The sequence below is a fragment of the Wolffia australiana genome, chromosome 3 (genome assembly GCF_029677425.1).
Source record: "Wolffia australiana isolate 7733 chromosome 3, ASM2967742v1".
NCBI lineage: Eukaryota > Viridiplantae > Streptophyta > Magnoliopsida > Alismatales > Araceae > Wolffia > Wolffia australiana.
In genome coordinates this window covers 13,559,108-13,577,832 of record NC_135837.1, presented here as the reverse complement: position 1 = coordinate 13,577,832, position 18,725 = coordinate 13,559,108, and the positions used below count along the sequence as shown (strand labels likewise).

Here is an 18,725-nt window from a genome sequence, read left to right as displayed (position 1 = left end):
GGTCAATTAGAGAGGTTAAAAGGGAATTTTTAATTTGAGTTGGTTTGTTTTTGCAACTTTGATAATTCAGAACTGAAATGGGGGTAATTTAATCTCCTAAGAATGAAAACTAATTTTTTTAGAGTTTTTCTTTGGAATGCAGTTGAATGCTTAGTTGAATTCCTCAAATTCTCCTCTCAATCCTAATCAAGGCTTGTACATGCCGCTCAAGCCAAGCGATTTAGAATTTCAGATCAAAACCAAGAAGAAGAAACAAGAAATTGAACTAATCTCATTCAAAATGCACAAATCCAAATACAATCATGGAAAAAGTACCAGATAACTTGATCCAGGGTGGGACTCCTCTCTGTCTTGCAGCTGTGATAGAGAACCATCAAGAATGAGCTCCCCTTCTCGAAATTTAGCTTTTATACTTAGGTTATATGGTAAAAATCACCATTTTACCCCCGTTTAGTACTTAATATTTATCTATCAATGTACGCTGGATCTAAATTATCCAAATACAGATAGAAAGAGGGGATCAAGACGAACAAATCCATAAAAAAATCATCTCAATCGGACTTCAGGATCAAAAGTTATTAATAAATCAATTTTAAACCAATTTAATCCATTGGATTTAAAATTGATTTATTTATTAATTTCGTTTTTAAAAACGCAATGACGTGTCGCTCTCTCATTGGGTGACGCATTTTGAATCCTCCTTTTTGCAGAAAAGTCCTTAAAATGCCTGGAATATCTTTTGGACGCCGCCCAAAAGTAATTGTGTATATGCCCCTCGCGCACTCTCTCTCCTCCGATTTCTCCTAAAAACATTAAAAATATATATTAAAAATTGCAATAAAACCCTGTAAAATTTTAAATTGGATCTTTACGCCTGCAGTGGCGACCGAGAGCTGTTTTTAGGGTCTTTTTGCAACGAAAGTTCGCAAAAAGGCCCTTGAAAGTTTGAAAATAATAAAAATACTTTTTTTTCTATTATAAATATACTTTTTTTCTTGAAATAAATACATTTCCTCTTCAAATAAATCTCAAAAAAATCCTAAAAATTCGTAAAAAATTCTAAAAAATTCTAGAAAATTCACTGATTCATTCCCATGCTGATAAATGTCGTAATACAATATTAAATATGCCATTTTCATTCAAAAATGATTATTTCAAGCTTAAATAAATCCTTTAAAATTCATAGAATTAACAAAAAATTAGGGAAAAATCAGAAATCACTTGAAAACACTATTTTCATGTAAATGTATGATAACAACCCCATTTTAAGCTCTTTAAATGCATAAAATCATGCTAATAACGTGAAATAAAGACAGAAATTAGGGTGTTATCACTGAACATCTTGCCTGTAAATTGAGAAAGTCGCGTTATGGATTAAAGCAATCTCTAAGGCAGTGGTACAAGAAGTTCGACTCTTACATGATGTGGATTGGTTCAACCAGGTGTGAGTTTGATTGTTGTGTCTACATGAAGACGTGTGAAGATGAATAATGCATTATTTTGATGCTATATGTGGATGGCATGCTCATTGAATTGAAGAACTTACATGAGATTGCAAGATTGAAGGTACTAAGGGAAAGGAATTTGACATGAAGGATGTTCGATCTGAAAGGAAGATTCTTGGTATGGAGATCCATAGGGATCGGGAGAGAGGTCGTTTATGGTTGACTCAGAGGAGCTACCTTGAGAGGATTGTTAATTTCTTTGGCATGTCCAATGCTAAAGTGGCGAGTAATCCTCTAGCGCATCACTTTAAGCTATCTAAAGCTCAGTGCTCAAAGACTGAAGATGACTTAACTGAGATGAAGCAAGTTCCTTATGCTAGTGCTCTTGGCTCTCTTATGTATGCTATGGTCTGTACCAGGCCAGACACTGCTCATGCAATTGGAGTGGTGAGCAGATTTATGAACAACTTAGGGAAGGAGCATTGGAATGCAGTGAAGTGGATTCTCCGATATCTAAAAGGCATAATGAGTACGGGGATTCTCTTTGAGAAGGAGAGTTCTTTATCAGCAAATGAATTTGTTGACTCTGATTTTTCAGATGATTTAGATAATCGGAGATCTACGACAATATATGTGTTCATGGTTGTTGGAGGACCTGTGAGCTGGAAGTCAACATTGCAACCTATTGTCGCATTATCTACAACCGAGGTGAACTACATGGCAGCTAGTGAAGCAGCAAAGAAGGCCTTGTGGTTGAAAGGATCGATGAAGGAGCTTGGTATCCTCGAAGGGAAGGTTCTTTTATTGTGTGACAGTCAAAGTTATATATGCTTGGCGAAGAATCAGGTGTACCATGCGCGTTCAAAACACATTGATGTGCGGTATCACATGATCCGGGAGTTGCTGAATTCGGGAGAGATTGTTCTTCGAAAGGTACACACGGAGGAGAATGCCACAGATATGTTAACAAAAGTGGTAAAGATGGAGAAGTTCCATTAGTGTTTGCACATACTTCACATTGAAGGTACCTCGATGAAGATAGAGCACCTAGAAGATGATGGAGTGACATGTGCATGGGATGGGAAGTTTTCCATGGTGGAGATTGTTGAAAATATCAAATCTCCCATCCCTATAATTTGGGATCGTGGGTTGACTTGGTACATCCTAGAGAGTAGGATGATGGAGTGACATGTGCATGGGATGGGAAGTTTTCCATGGTGGAGATTGTTGAAAATATCAAATCTCCCATCCCTATAATTTGGGATCGTGGGTTGACTTGGTACATCCTAGAAAATATCAAATCTTGACATCTTCTGTACTGGTTCACGTCCAAGTACGCTTTTGCAATTGTGTGCCCAGCACTATCCAATATTGAAGGACAATTGAAGAACTTTTTAAAGTATAACCAAAGAAATTATAGTGTGTAAACCAGTGAAAAAGCTTCTAGGTGCAAAATCCTTAATGAGGAGAGAAATGCTTATAAGTGTTGGTCATTTTTGTGATTTGAATGAGATGTGATATTGGCATCATAAAAGATTTTTATGAATTAAGAAGATATGACAACCTGTAACCAGTAAAAATGTTTCAGGATATGCAATCCTGCGGGATCATTAAGGAATTGTCGTACAAACTGGAAAAAATGATAGCCTTTAAAACAAAAGATGTTCCAGGTATGCAATCCATAATGAGGAAATAAAGCAAACCACTTGCCTTTCAGTCATTGATCTTTATCTGGATTTAAGATAAAATTATCTCGGATCATTAAATAAATGTTCTAAGAACAGGAAAAATATATAAACCAGTGTAAGAGCTTGTGGGTAGGAATCTTCAATGATGAGAGATATGGATGGCTTACTTCTCAATGTCTGACACTGTGAATTTGAAAGCTACATAATTTGTAATCATGAAAGTATTATTATCAAACTACAAAAGAAAAAGATAACGTGTGAACCAGTAAATAGGTTTCTAGGTACGCTGTCCATGCTCTGAATAGAAATCAAAATTATTTCTTCTGAATGTTTTATCTTCATGTGGATTTGGTTGCAAAATATTTATGCAAAACATTATAAAGTGATCACATGAAACCGATAATAATGTGTGAAGTCAAACAGCTTGCATCTCAGTGTATGATCTTTATGTGGATTTGATGCAACATGATTTTGGAATCATGAAAGTATTCTTCTCATAATTGAAAAATGATCATATGCAAACCAGTGAAAAGGTTTCTCGGTATGGAATCTATAACAAAGAATTCAAAGCAGTAGCTTCTTATTGTTTATTATTCATGTTGATTTTAATGCACATCGTACTGGAATCGTGAAATTGTAGTTATCAAAGAAAAATAATATTATGATGTAATCCGGTGAGTCACCTTCTAGCCATGCAACCGTTAGTGAGAAAAGAAATTTGAATTCTTCCTTCTGGGTAAGTCGTCTTTGTGTAGGTGAGAATGCACCCTTTCTTAAGATCATAATTTCTTTCTATGCCGAACAGGAAATGACTGAAACAGATTCTCGGTATCCAATCCCTTATAAGGGGACAAATCGAATCGATTGCTTCTCACCCTTGAATCTTCATGTAAATTTGAATGCAACATGATTTTAAAATCATGATTTACCTTCTTCTAAGAATAGAAAAAACTGAAATTGTTAACGAAAATTAAAGTGCTTTATTCTCGGGGCTTGGCCTTAGAGTTGATTTAAATGCATTATTTTTTCAGACTTTTGATAGAGTTGCGATCACAACATAAAAATGATAACATATCAACAAGTAAGTGAGCTCTTTGGAAGTAATCCACACTCAGAATTAAAACCTACTTCATTCTTCTCAGTGTTTGATCTTCACGTAGGTTTAAATGCAAACATGATCTTTGGATCATTTAAGTTTTATGCTTTAAAATGGATAATAGTACACAATACCATGAACTTCAATCCTTGAAAATTTAAGTAGGATAGAAATCAAAGTGCTTCATTCTTGGTGTTTGATCTTCATTTGGCTGTTAATGTAATATGATATTGAAATAATGAAACATTGTTTCTGAAAACAGAAAATCATGATCATGTGCAAATGAATATGACATTCTTTCTTACTACTTTTTAATATTCATCCTTTTTTAATGCAACGTGATCTTGGGATGATGATTGTTTTATGCTCAACAAACAAAATATAAGGAGTAAATCAACAAAAGCGCTTCTCCATATCATGAAGAAAATTGAACCCCCTTCTTTGTGTTTGATATTCATGATGATTTGAACCCATTGTGATTTTGATGCCTTCAAACGAATGTTCCTAGATAAGAGAAGAATAATAGCTTGTAAGCCAGTAAATGATTTTTTATGTATGCAGTCCTTACTACGGGACGAAATGGAAATTCTTACTTCTCACTGTTTCATCGTCATGGAGATCCAAGTATAACATGATCTTTGGATCATGATTTATCTCATGCGGAATAGAAACTAATGATCCCGTATAAACCAGTGGAAGAGCTTCATAGACTTGCTTGCTTGATGAGAGAATCCAATCTTCGTGTAGATTTGAATTCATGTTTTCTGCAAACACTTCGGAAGCTTACATGGACGTGAAAAACTGCAGAAGATGTCGAGGAAGATCCCAAGACGATACAAGGAGAAACACCGAGGCGTAGTCGTTAGCCTCGTCACGTCCCCGCGTCGTCACCGTCAAGAGAGCACCAATTCCAAGAGTGAGAGAGAGAGGAAGAGGAGGAGATTTCTAGTTCAAAAGAACTTTCAAGAAACTCTACTCGACTCAAAGAGAGAAAAGAAGAATACATCAAGGGATGTTTGGGGTAATGGTATCAGAGGAAATGGGGACCTTTTATAGGCACAGCCCAAGGCCTAAATGCCCCCAAAAAACTAGGTACTATCCTAGAAAGTAGGCACGATCCTATTCTCAAGGACGTGCTAGGTCATCCTACTTTCTAGGATGTACCAAGTCAAGCCCCACGATCCTGAATTATAGGGATGGGGGTTTGACACTTTCGACAATTCATCTTATCCAAATAAAGAAGAGTTCACAGAACACATTATAACGATTAAGTATTGTACAGTGAATAAGGTACTAGGTTTTGAATCCTTAATAAGGACAAACATTAACTTCTTGCGTCCTAGTTTCGAATATTCATGTAGATTTAAATGCAACTTGATATTTGGATAATTTTTTATCGGAACGGAGAAAACGGAAATGGCGTCCTAATTAAAAGAGCGTCTCTCTATCAAATGCTTATCCAGGTGAGAAATTAAAACGCTCTAATATCGGTGTTTAATCTTTCTGAAGATTTGAATGCAACCTGCTATGGAATCATAAAAGAACATTTCTTAAAACAAAAGAAAATGAAAACGAGTAAATCTGTCAATAGGAGTCAACGTTTCCGATCCTTCAAAAATATGGAAATAAAATTTGGTTTTTAATCTTCATGTAGTCTTGAATCCTACATGATCTTGAAACCAGGACAACATTTTATTCGCAACAGAAAAGTGTAATGTGCAAACCAGTGATCTAATTTCTCATTATGCAATCATTGACAAGGACATAGTTCACACCGCTCACTTCTTACTATTTGATACTCAGAGGGATTATAATAATCTTGAAGACTCTAAATATTCTAGTAGCATCTAGAAGCTTCCAGAAGACTTTATATCCACAAATCAATTCCTCACAACGATTATGGGATCGCCAAAAGCTTTACGCACGGAAAATAAAAAAAAAACTATGACGTGTAAACTAATGAATGAGTTTCTGGATGTGGAATCCAGGACAAGGAGAACCAAACCGCTTGTTCTCCAAAAATTCAACTAGAATAGATTACTTTCCCTTCAGAAAAATCGAAGTGCCTGCTTTGGCAACTTGGATATCATCTTCCTACGAGTCTCGATAGTGTAGGACAAGCCTCGCATTATGAGCAACTCTGGAGCTGTAGAAATCCTTAATCGCCAAGGATATGCTCGCATGGCACATCTTCCCATGAAGTGTGTAGAAATCAAACACTACGCCCACGTTGAAATCCATCGCCGAGGCATGGGCAGACAGAAGCGAAATAGTAAATAAAATCAAGAAATTTTGTGCGTTCATTATGATCACAACATCAGGATTGAAATGTCATTGGTGCTCTATTAGATGATTGCTATATCTGTACAAGAACTCACGGAAATAAATAAGCTTCACTGAAGATCCCTTCTATCGTAGACCACACGTTTAGTTGGAGATTTGATAGAGTGAGACAAAGAAAGAGGAATATCTATTGACCCGACGGGAGTACAACTCAAGCGGAAGCTTCCCCCATTCGTCGAGTGGCATAGAGGGAGACAGAGATAGAGAGAGATACCATACATCACAGAATTATGAGAAATATGGGACCTAAGAGCACGAAAGATGATTGCCTCCTCCATCTATCCGATCCCTTTTGGAGGTCTTTGCCATCCATTACAGGTTAAAATGATGCTCGAAGTCAAATTTGGACCCCACATGGAGGTCTTTGCCGTGCATTTCAGGTTAACAGGGTGCTTGAAGCCAAGTTTGGACCCCTCATGGTCCCATACAGTTGGAGGAATAATATGTTCAGTAGATTCTCCACAGTGAGCCTCTAACAAACAATGCCTAGCTTTCATCGTTGATATGGATTTTGCTTTCCTTGGGAAAATAATGGCGTTCTGGGGGGGGTGCTGGTGGAGAATCCGTATATCAATCGAGAAAGGGGAAGATTAACCTCTTATGCGAAAACACGAATATATCTCAAAAACACACAAATCTATTTCGTAGAAGGTAAAAGGCGAAGAATATCCTTCATGGAAGTTACAGATCTCATTTATGTGCGCTTCAAAATTTTTACTCTCCATAATCCGCCTTCGGAGAGAAAGCATAGAGGGGAAAAGAGAGACAAAGGAGGAGAGGGAGGGAGAGAGAGATATAGAGTTGAGAATCGATGGTATACCAATCGAGGAATAATATCTTCCATGGAAGCTTAGATGTCGTTAATGCGGGTTCTAAATTTTCGTACTCTGCATAATCCGCTTTTAGAGATAGAGAAAGAGAAAGAGAGAGAGAGAGAGAGAGAGAGAGAGAGGAAGGGAGACCGAGAGGTCTCTTTCCCTGTTACTGTCCATAACTTGTTTTCAGAGTGATAGAGAGGAGAGAGAGACAGAGAGAGAGAGAGAGGGTGAGAGATAGAGGAAGGGAGACCGAGAGGTATCGTTCCCTGTTACTCTCCATAACTTGTTTTCTGAATGATAGAGAGGAGAGAGAGAGCGAGAGAGATCGAGAAAGAGAGAGAGAGAGAGAGAATGAACCTATTATCGGATACGAATCCTCTTGAAAAATAGCACGAAGCTGTACTGTCAAAGGTAAAAGCCAAACAATACCCAAGTTATGGATTTTATTTCCTTTGTTGTTTGAAATTTTATTTCCTTTGTCTAGCATTGTCCGAGGAAACCCCGATCATATTATGACAATGTTTTTACATTTATCAGTCAAATGACGTGTAATTCTGAACCCAAAAAATGTGAAGGCCTTATTAGAAGATGGAATTATCACAGACAGGGAAAGGGGAGGCCGATGGAATATGCTAGTCCAATTCTTTTTCCGGTTCCATAATTCTGTACTTTAGTGAAGCGAGAATCCAGTTGCCTAATTTCAGACAACATTCCGATTCAGAACCTTGAAGGAACACCCCAGAAAACGCGACATACGCTGGATGGATAGCAACCTGCTAAAGAACACCAAAAACACAGTCGAATCTTTGTCTTAATGTTGAACTCCGATGAGCTTATTTATGAGAGCCATCATGAACAGTAAATTCCAATACGGTAAGATCCTTGACGGGACAAGTTGTCACATGCGAAAAATAAAATACTGAGAGATACAGATTTTAGTTGGAAACCCGTCCAAAAAGAATTTAATCGACTGTAAATACACTGAGGTAAATACTGATGCTCTCTGCATGTCCCTATGACTCCCACACGTGCATATGTTCATAGTGCCTTTCCGTCCTTCAGCGATTATTAAATTTGAAAGCCACATTTTATTGCTATTTGCTTGCCGCAAGTAACAGGAAAAAAAAACCATGAAACCGCAGAAATTGAGGAAAAAGGTGAGAAGGTAATAATAAGTCTGTTAGTATTTTTCGAATGTGATGTGATATCTTGCTAAACTAGAATCGGATATATGTGAATATTGACTATTGCTGGATTCCTGAGCAATGATGAAGATTGCGAAAGATTTCCAGAGCAACTTCTTAGCAGCTTCTGCGTAGAAAAGTATAAAACCGTGTGAACATGAATCATTTTGTTGACTGGTCTCCCCTTCTTCGATCGCAGTTTAAAGGAGTAGATTTCTCCGACAAAATATGTGGGGGCCAACAATATATCTCACTCGAAATCGATATATAAATCTTTTTTCTGAGCTCGCTGTTACGCAGTCACAATGAAGAAGGGAAGACCTGGTTCAGCTCTCGTCGCCGTGTTCGTCCTGGTTTTTTGTGTTTTTAATGAGGCAACGGTGAGCTTGACGATGGCCGATGGAGAGCCGGTGCTTGTTCCTGTGGGCGTTGTTCTCGACTTCAAAAAAATGATCGGCAACATGACCCGGGCCAGCCTTTCCTTGGCGATGGAGGACTTTTACTCCTCCCGTCGCCATTTCTTCACGAGGCTTGAACTTGATACGAGAGACTCGAAGGGGGACGTTGTTGAAGCATATTTTCAAGGTAAGGCTACAGATCTAACGTTTCTTGGCAGACCAAATTCTGGGTCGACCTTTTGTGATTCTCAGAAATAACGTTCATTACTTTCTTGCTTTCGAAATAACCCTAACGACTGTTCAGTTTCGTGCATTGACTTTCAATTAGGAGAGGATAGATAGATGATTGATCCGTGTATAGACAAATAAAACTCAACATATAGTTGGATAATCCACTCGGCCTGCCAGAGTGGATACTGAAAAACTCCATAGTTGCTCGTGCTGACTGGAGCGAGTAGGAAAGGTTGTTTATTTTGTAAAATCGTCGACAAAACACCACCTGAAAAATGATTGAAAAGGGGGTAGACCACGTGATTTCTGAATATCATTGCATATCTAATATGTAATATTCTGAGCCAAATGAATGGCACCTGCGAGACAATCAATGTTCACTGAAAAAAGCAAGATAGATAGATAGACGGACGGATTAATTGATAGACAAAGATAAACTAACCGGAGAACCTTAACTGCATATCTTTAGAAATAGAGTTGGCGGAAAACTAGACAGAAAGATTCAAATTTAACTTATTTAACCAACCTAGATCCAAAAACTTATCAATTAATTCTTCTACTTTGATTATCGCAGCAGTTGACCTGATGAGAAAGGAGCATGCGGTTGCAATCATCGGCCAATGGACAACATCTCAGGCGGAGTTCATGGCGACTCTGGGATGCGAGAAAAAGATGCCGATGATCTCCTTCACCGCGACGAGCCCTTCTATCTCGCCCTCTCAACTGCCCTACTTCGTGAGGACGACGCTGAACGATTCCTCGCAGGTCCGATGCATCGCGGACATTATCAAACTCTATGGGTGGAGAGAGGTGGTACCCATTTACGAGGACTCACGCTATGGGTCTGGTATCGTCCCCTACATCTCGGATATCGTTGAAGAGAACAGGGGACGTATCCCTTACCGCAGCGTAATCACCAGCTCTGCCACTGACGATCAGATCAGAGTGCAGCTCTACAAGCTGAAAGATGGGTCTACCCGGGTGTTCATCCTGCACGCGACCTCGACCCTCGGCACTCGCATTCTCCGCATTGCGAAAGAGCTCTGGATGATGGACAAAGGGTATGTGTGGATTCTCACGGACGGCATCGCAAACGTGCTGGAAACCATGGATGGGGCCAGTGTTGAAGGCATGAACGGTGTGCTTGGAGTGAGGCCTATGATAAATCGCTCTGGAAAAAGATATAAAAACTTTGCGCAGAGGTGGAAGTTAAGGGTTCAAGAAGCGAAGGGGGAAAAGAAAAACGTTTATCCCTCGATTTCCAATTTGCGAGCTTACGACACTCTCTGGGCCTTGGCCACCGCGGTGGAGAACCTGGCCAGGTCAAGCCTAGGGCTCGAAAGTGTCCGCCCAGGGGTCAACTCGAGTGAACTTGGTGTTCTGCATAGATCGCTCTCGAGGAGTAAGCTTCTGAACTCGATCAAGCAGACTAGCTTCCATGGGCTCGCGGGGAAGTTTCAATTGGTGAATGGGGAAATCCAGGCGTCAGCTTTTCAGATCATTAATGTGAAAGATGGAGCAGTGAAGGAGGTGGGTCAGTGGACAGAGCAGGGATTCTTTCGAAATACAAGTTCAAACGGAAAACTAATCCAGTTGAACAGTACAGATAAATTGCCTATCCTTTGGCCTGGGCGGAAGACGTCTGCCCCCAAAGCGTGGGTTGCACCGATGAGTGGTAAGATGATGAAGATAGGTGTGCCCGTAAAGACGGGGTTTGATGAGTTTGTGAAGGTGGAACGCGACAATGATGGGAATCCCACCAGGATTACTGGCTTCTCTATAAACATATTCGACGCTGTCATGGAGATCATGCCCTACAGTGTTCCCTACGAGTACGTTCCCTTTGAAAACGCAACACACATGAGCGCCGGAGATTACAATGAACTCGTCAACCAAGTCGCCATAAAGGTTTCTTTTCATATTTTGTAAATTTGAATAAGTCTCATTAAATTACAGGCATCGTCATCATCATCAACATCCTATTATTATTACTCTTGTCGTCCATCTTCTTCTTGTTCTTTCTCAATTCATAGTTCGTTACACTCTCTTCTCAATTCATTGTAATGTTTCTTTCGCTCTTTATTTTTCTGAAAATTTTATCTCAATTTCACTTAAGCACTTTTTCACCGCCATCATCATAATAATCACACTCTCATTTATCTTCATTCACTCTTATTGTTGTGGCTCCCCTTCAAAATCAAGATGAAAGTATCACACCTTTCAGATCTGATGTCAAAAAAAAGTTATCCAGATCTGAATTGTCCTAAATGAAGGAATTAGATGCTTTGGTCGGGGACATGAGGTTTCGTTGAACATCATTATGACAATCATAATCACCTTCTTGTCAATCACTGAACATCATTATGACAATCATCATCCCCATCATTATAATAATCGTCATCTTCACTTCTCTCCACTCTTTTTGTTGATATTCTTCTCCCTATTGTCTCTTGAAGTATTGTAAATCAAAGTAGTACATATTCTGATACTAAAAAAATAACATTCAAAATTACAAAGATCTGAAAATTCCTCTGTACAGGCATACGACGCCGTCGTCGGCGATGTGACAATCTTGAGTGAAAGAGCGGAGAAGGTAGATTTCACTTTACCTTACACAGAGTCTGGATGGACGATGATTGTTCTAGAACAAGACGAAGGGACAATCAAATGGGTCTTTTTGAAACCTTTCGAGCCCCATCTCTGGATTGCTAGCTTTGGTTTCCTCCTCTTAACTGGTTTCGTTGTGTGGGAGATAGAGCGCCATACCAACCCCGCGTACAGAGGCCCCACACGGCAGAGCGTCGGCCGGAGCCTCTACTTCACATTATCGACGATCGCTTTCGCACACAGTACTGTTCGTCACACTCTTTTGTCTTATATAGTTTGATTCGAATTTCGAGTGTTTTCCGAAGAACGGTTAACTTCGTAATTCGACGTGGAAGATTTGTCAGATTGTTTATTTTCTGCAGGATATGCGTTCCCTGATGATGTTTTCTTCATGTCCTCCAGATGATAGAAATTTTGGTGAATTTATTTATTTATTCTTCTATGTATTTTTTTCAAGAACTTCATCCTATCTACTTCTATGAATAAGTCGAACCCGTTTATCTGGTGCTAGATATGGTTTCAAACATATTGTTTCGCATTAAATTTTTTTATTCAAGGAGAAACGTAGAGAGAAAAGTACGAGAAGACAGTTCGTTTGATTTATCAAACCTTTAATGCTTTCATAGGGCTAAAATGCTGTGATTTTACCACGAGTGCAGGGGATAAAATGGAGAGCAACTTCTCTAGGTTGACGGTCGTTGTGTGGATCTTCGTCGCCTTCATCCTTCAGTCAAGCTTCACTGCAAGTTTATCCGCAGCGCTCACCATCAAGAAGTTGGAACCTGCATACACTAGCGTTAGCCAGCTCTTGAACGCTGGGGAAAAAGTAGGGTGTCCACAAGGCGCATTCATTTGCACCGCCATTGAAAAGCTTGGGTTTGATAAAAATAAAATCATTCCATACGAGAACCCTGATGAATACGCTGACGCACTCTCAAAAGGTACAAGGAATGGGGGAGTGGCCGCCATTTTTGATGAGCAACCGAACCTCAAGATATTTTTTGCTAAGTATTGCTCCGGATACACGACGGCAGGACCTATCTTTAAAGCAGACGGGTTTGGATTTGTGAGTCCCCTCTTCATGTTTTCCGATAATGATGGTCTGATTTGTGCTCTGCCTAGATCTTAGTTTTTAAATGTTGTAGGTCTTCCCAAAGGGCTCTCCTATTCTGGGCTATGTGTCATCGGCGATACTGTCCCTTGCAGAGGGAGATGAAATGGCCAAGATTCGGAAGATGTGGTTTAATACTCAGGGTTCCTGTGACGCTGATGCTAGCCCATTCAGTTCCGACGGCCTCCCACTCAAGAGCTTCGAGGCGCTATTCTGGATCACGGCAGGCGTGTCCACGGCGTGTTTTGCCTTTTGTTTGGGAAGATTCTTTTTATCCAACCGTGGTACGACAAAGGGATTGATGGAATGGGCTAGGCTGTTTGACAAGATGGCATCTCCAGTTCAAGAAACTCCAGGCAATACCTTAAGAGGTGATAACCCAATAAACCCGCAGACCCAACAGATTTCTCCCATGCAAATTTCACAAACCAGGTAAGAAAAGGAATGGCCAACCGGTTAATTTCTTTGGCCTATTTCCTAAATTTTAGAAATTCCATTTGCAACGTCTTAGATCCTGTATATCAGAATTATGCACTTTTGTCACCATTATTGGATCTTGAAAAAGTAAGACATTTCCTTTGTGAATGTGCAAGGCCGTTTGACCAGATGGCATCTCCAGTTCAAGAACATGAAGAACTTTTATCTGGAAGTTCTCAAGTTCAAGAAACTCCAGGCAATACCTTAAGAGGTGATAACCCAATAAACCCGCAGACCCAACAGATTTCTCCCATTGAAATTTCACAAACCAGGTAAGAAAAAGAATGGCCAACCGGTTAACGTCTTTGGCCTATTTCCTAAATTTTAGAAATTCCATTTCCAACGTCTTAGAGCCTGTATATCAGAATTATGCACTTTTGTCACTATTATTGGATCTTGAAAAAGTAAGATATTTCCTTTGTGAATGTGCAAGACCGTTTGACCAGATGGCATCTCCAGTTCAAGAACATGAAGAACCTTTATCTGGAAGTTCTCAAGTTCAAGAAACTCCAGGCAATACCTTAAGAGGTGATAACCCAATAAACCCGCAGAGCCCACAGATTTCTCCCATGGAAATTTCACAAACAAGGTAAGAAAAAGAATGGCCAACCGGTTAACGTCTTTGGCCTATTTCCTAAATTTTAGAAATTCCATTTGCAACGTCTTAGAGCCTGTATATCAGAATTATGCACTTTTGACACTATTATTGGATCTTGAAAAAGTAAAACATTTCCTTTGTGAATGTGCAAGGCCGTTTGACCAGATGGCATCTCCAGTTCAAGAACATGAAGAACCTTTATCTGGAAGTTCCCACCAACAAGAAACTCCAGGCAATACCTTAAGAGGTGATAACCCAATAAACCCGCAGAGCCCACAGATTTCTCCCATGGAAATTTCACAAACCAGGTAAGAAAAAGAATGGCCAACTGGTTAATTTCTTCGGCCTATTTCCTAAATTTTAGAAATTCCATTTGCAATGTCTTAGAGCCTGTATATCAGAATTATGCACTTTTGACACTATTATTGGATCTTGAAAAAGTAAGACATTTCCTTTGTGAATCCCCGGTTTACTGTAATACTTTTCGGACGAGTCTCATCGACTTTGTGTGTTTAGTGCAATGTATTGAGTTTATCGATCTGATTGATGAACATTTCTAACCCAAATTATAATGTAAAAACTTAAGTTATGCAGTTTTCAGAAAATCACATATCTATTTGTTTCATTGACTTAAATTAAAAACAAGTTAGGTGGTTTATCATCAATCTCATCTATACCTAAGCATGACAGCCGAAACTATAAGTGTTTTCATGCCATATTTTTACTTTATGCATTATGCCAATGGAATCAATCCATCATGGCATTGATTTTATGCATATTACATCATCCCCGCATAAGCAAGCTATCTTGTTTTCTTGTTACTTTTACATGATTACCTGTTAGATCGTTAGGCATAAAATGAATCAACAATGAGTTATGGACTTTTCCTATTATTAATATTAATTTAGTTTTTGTTCTGGAGTTTGTGTTGTTTCCTCTTACATTTTCAATATTTACCTCATCCGAAAATTAAATTAAAAACTCCTGCAGTACATCCAAACCATGTATATTATGGGTGCATATATTGAAAAGTCACTTAAGTTTGAACAATTCCTCAAGATTGCACAAAAATATTCATATTCCATTAACCTTGCAGTATAAAACGCTGTTGTAAACTGTTTATTTTTCTTCAATATTCATTTGAAGCATTTATTCTTTCAAAAATATATATCTGAAATAGCCTTTAAAAAAACATAATAGTTAAATATGAGCTAAAATTTTTATGTTTGTTCATATATAACTTAGTATTACTCTTTGCATTGCTAGATCCTAATCAACATAAATATTTGTAAAATACCCATGTACCACTTATAAACTTCTACATATCTATATGAATCTTATTTTAATCATGTATTATTAAATACTAGAAAATTACCCTTGACCATCATCATCCATTAATAATACAATATTCATATCATATCAACTAGTTTTATTTTCTATTTATAGTAGCAATTTTATTCGATAAAATAGTTATTAATATTAATATGATAAGCTTATTACAAGGATGATAAATTAAGATAGATGGAATATGATACTTCTCATCAGCCCAAGAACCTACAACCTGGTGACTACCTTGAATATAAGGGATGTGAACATTTGGATAGATATTTTTATGGTGTTCCATTATTAGCTCATTGTATAAAATTCTAAACATTGCAAAAAATCTTTAAAAATATTATGAGATCCGTAGAAAATATTAAATTAAAAAATGTTTGGTTGAGACTTCAAAATTATTTAAAAATATTTAAGTAAGTAGAATATTCAACTCTCTGTTTTTCTTATTCAACTTAAAAATAAAACAATATTTGGATCTTGAAATAAATAAAAATACCTTTGAAAAATCTAAAATATATTTTAACCTCACTTTACTCTCTGCATACATGAATCCCATTGATTCGACCATTACTTCAATTTTAAACATAGCACAAAAATAATACTTATTTTTCTTTAACAGATGTCGAAAAACAACATATTTTAACTTAGCTTCTAGGTTGGCAATAGGCGGAATTTCTGAGAAGCAGGTGTCATTGATGTAGTAAATTTATTATTCATTTTAATATAATGTGGCACATAGATTGCATCAAATGAGGAACATAGATTTTATGTACTTTTTAATCATCTGATTATTTGATATATTTCAATAAATTTAAAATTCTTGGGAGGATATGTTCAATATGGATATCATAATAAAATATTTATCATCCATAAATAATGCAGGTTTTGATACTTAGTTTTTATGCGTGGCCTTATTGTGGAAGATAGCTAGATATTCAAATGAAAAAGTTTAGGACGAATCAGAATCTAATTTGTCGCATTAGCTCTAGACTAAATATTTGGGGATGTGACTGAGGTGACTGTAATGTATGTAAACCAGATTCAGCATGATGGATAACAAGGAAAAACTAAGGAAAATTTTCAAACAAGAATGTAGGGTTGCATTTAGGGACGGGGAGTTTGTTGTCTGTTGTCAAAGGAACACTTTTTGTTGTCGAAAGATCATGAGGAAAATTGTGTTCACATTCGGGTTAGGTTCATTCATGTTCATTCATGAACGGACATGAACGAGATGTGAATTTGGAAACTTTAATTTTTCTGTAAAAAAACGAAAGTAATTAGGTATTTAACAGTGCATTATAATTGGTGTAACTGAATATCACTTTTCATTTTGTGGTCTATCTTTATATTAAATTTTAAGGTAGATGACCAAACTTAAAGCGACACCAAATTTGAAATAAAATTATCACTTTAAATTTTATGGTCTAACTGATTATTACATTTCATTACAGGAATATGAATAATGCCAGTAATCTTTCATGAAAATAATCAACATAGTGAAATTTTTTTAAGCTTGTGTATGGTTTTATGATTTTCAACAATAGGTAATTTTTTTCACGTTAGTCACTAGATCATTATTTCATGCAAATAATTAGTAGATGTGAAATCACTAGATGCTTTGTAGTTATCTTTCTTGGAAGTAACAGATAGATGGAAAATGTTTTGAAAAGTAGTAATGTAATATGTAGACATATAATTAAATCTAAAGTCCACAAGCATTAATATATACTTAATTATTCAGTCAGTACAAAGATTATTAGAGTTCAAAATATGAGACATGCATTCATTTGCCAAATTTCAAAGCTCGAAAGACTGTTCTAGCAACGGAGTTTCAAAAACATTAAAAGAGTGGATTACTTGATGAGCCATTCGTTACTGCCCCTACGAGTTAATTCGAGAAGTTCTTGAGAGGTGACGAGACTGACATAACTCTTGCAGAAGAAATCATTGTTGGAGTGAAGTTGTGACACTCTCAAAATATGCTGTCATTCTATTTAGTGTTTACAACTTCTCTTCCATGTCTTGCAGGGTGTGGGGCTCAAACATGAAGTCTGGAAGCGTGAGAGAAAGGATCTCTGTAAGGATGCGCTTGGTACTCAACCCAATTAATATGTTTTGGACTGCAGAGAATGACTCGGCATCTCCTCTATTGGCATCGTAAATGCCTTTGACGTTGTTATCACCATCTAGTTCGGAGTCTGAACTGATGATGACAACAGTAGAGTCTCGGGGTTGCTTTGCTAGTGTCCGTTGTAGAAGTTGTACACTCTGCCATGGAATGCGCCTTTGTTGGCCTCCTACTTCCTCTATCCTGTCGACGATGCCATCACCATTGAGTGAGCCTTGGAAATTGGGTGCATTTTTATCCATGGTCCCTGTTTTTCTACAATTCACACACAATGTCTGGGAGAAATAATGTTCCAAGGTAGTCAAAAAACATTCAGAATGAATTATTTTTTAAGCCGATGCCATCCAAATGTTGTGTATACCAAAAATTTTAAAACGCCTTTTGATGATATTTATTCCACAACAAAACCCTTACAGTGCCAATAGAGGAGGAAAAGTAAATAATCGATGTGTTCCTTCTTGTACTACAAAGAAATAAAAAAATGCATGATAAGAATGATATGTACTTGGAGATTTCAGACTACCATCTTTCCTCTATAGTTTCTTCATCTGAGTTTTCTTCCACTAATTTGACCTCTTCAATCTAAGGCAATGACTCTGCTATGTTGCTCTTTGTATGTTGTTGCCTCAACCAACATTTTAGAGTCATCAGTACTGATATTTTTTCCGCCGAAAGCCGTGAACGTTTATGCGTGCAAATTCCACGTCGTGTGGAGAAGAAGCATTCGATTGGTGCAATGGACACCTAAACAGGAAGAAAATCTCATGCCAAAACTGAAAGCCTATGGAATCGCTTGCAACCGTCCCCTTGCGACCATAAGAGAGCATCTGTCGTCACATGAGACATTTGTGGGTAAATTTGTAACTCATTGTCCACTGATAGAGTGACATATTCTTGTCATGGGAACACCTATGCAAGCCTCATCTCAATGGATGGTATGTAGCTCTCATCCATCTCGGCTTCCTCGTCATAATCCATACATTTCTGTCGACCCACTCCATCCTTCCAACGTTGTCGTTATCCCTCAAATTTGGAACTTCCTCCTCACTGACATCGTTCAAAAGTCTTTACATAAATGCCACCAAGGTTTCACGATCCTCTAGAACAATGGAGTCTAGTTTAACATGTGGGTCTACAACTGATGTAACCGAGAAAGCAGTATTTCCCCAAACGTAAGCCTCATACTTGGACAATTTTGCTCTCATGGTTCCACATGTGATTTAGATGGACGCCCGTTATTCCACCGTGAGGACAACACCATTTGGG

The 18,725-nt window shown here is 37.9% G+C and overlaps 1 protein-coding gene across 2 annotated transcripts; it reads left to right on the top strand.

Moving 5' to 3' along the window:
• Window positions 1-8,855: 8,855 nt before the first annotated feature.
• LOC144700965 (glutamate receptor 2.2-like) lies at window positions 8,856-17,795 on the top strand. Of its 2 annotated transcripts, none has more exons than XM_078572585.1 (9): window positions 8,856-9,159; window positions 9,781-11,111; window positions 11,743-12,052; window positions 12,470-12,876; window positions 12,956-13,353; window positions 13,515-13,670; window positions 13,832-13,987; window positions 14,149-14,304; window positions 17,360-17,795. In XM_078572585.1, the coding sequence occupies exons 1-9, from the start codon at window positions 8,880-8,882 to the stop codon at window positions 17,490-17,492; spliced, it is 3,327 nt and encodes a 1,108-aa protein (XP_078428711.1). In that variant the 5' UTR covers window positions 8,856-8,879; the 3' UTR covers window positions 17,493-17,795. The 2 variants fall into 2 exon arrangements, with proteins under 2 accessions (XP_078428711.1, XP_078428710.1); XM_078572584.1 differs by having other exon boundaries at window positions 9,778-11,111.
• The last annotated feature ends 930 nt before the right edge of the window (window positions 17,796-18,725 follow it).

Excerpts from the sequence above, each read along its gene's own strand:
- LOC144700965 (XM_078572584.1), top strand. The coding sequence starts at position 8,880 with ATGAAGAAGGGAAGACCTGGTTCAGCTCTCGTCGCCGTGTTCGTCCTG. Across the intron at positions 11,112-11,742 it reads TCAACCAAGTCGCCATAAAG|GCATACGACGCCGTCGTCGG; the intron begins GTTTCTTTTCAT and ends TCCTCTGTACAG. Across the intron at positions 13,354-13,514 it reads ATGCAAATTTCACAAACCAG|GCCGTTTGACCAGATGGCAT; the intron begins GTAAGAAAAGGA and ends TGAATGTGCAAG.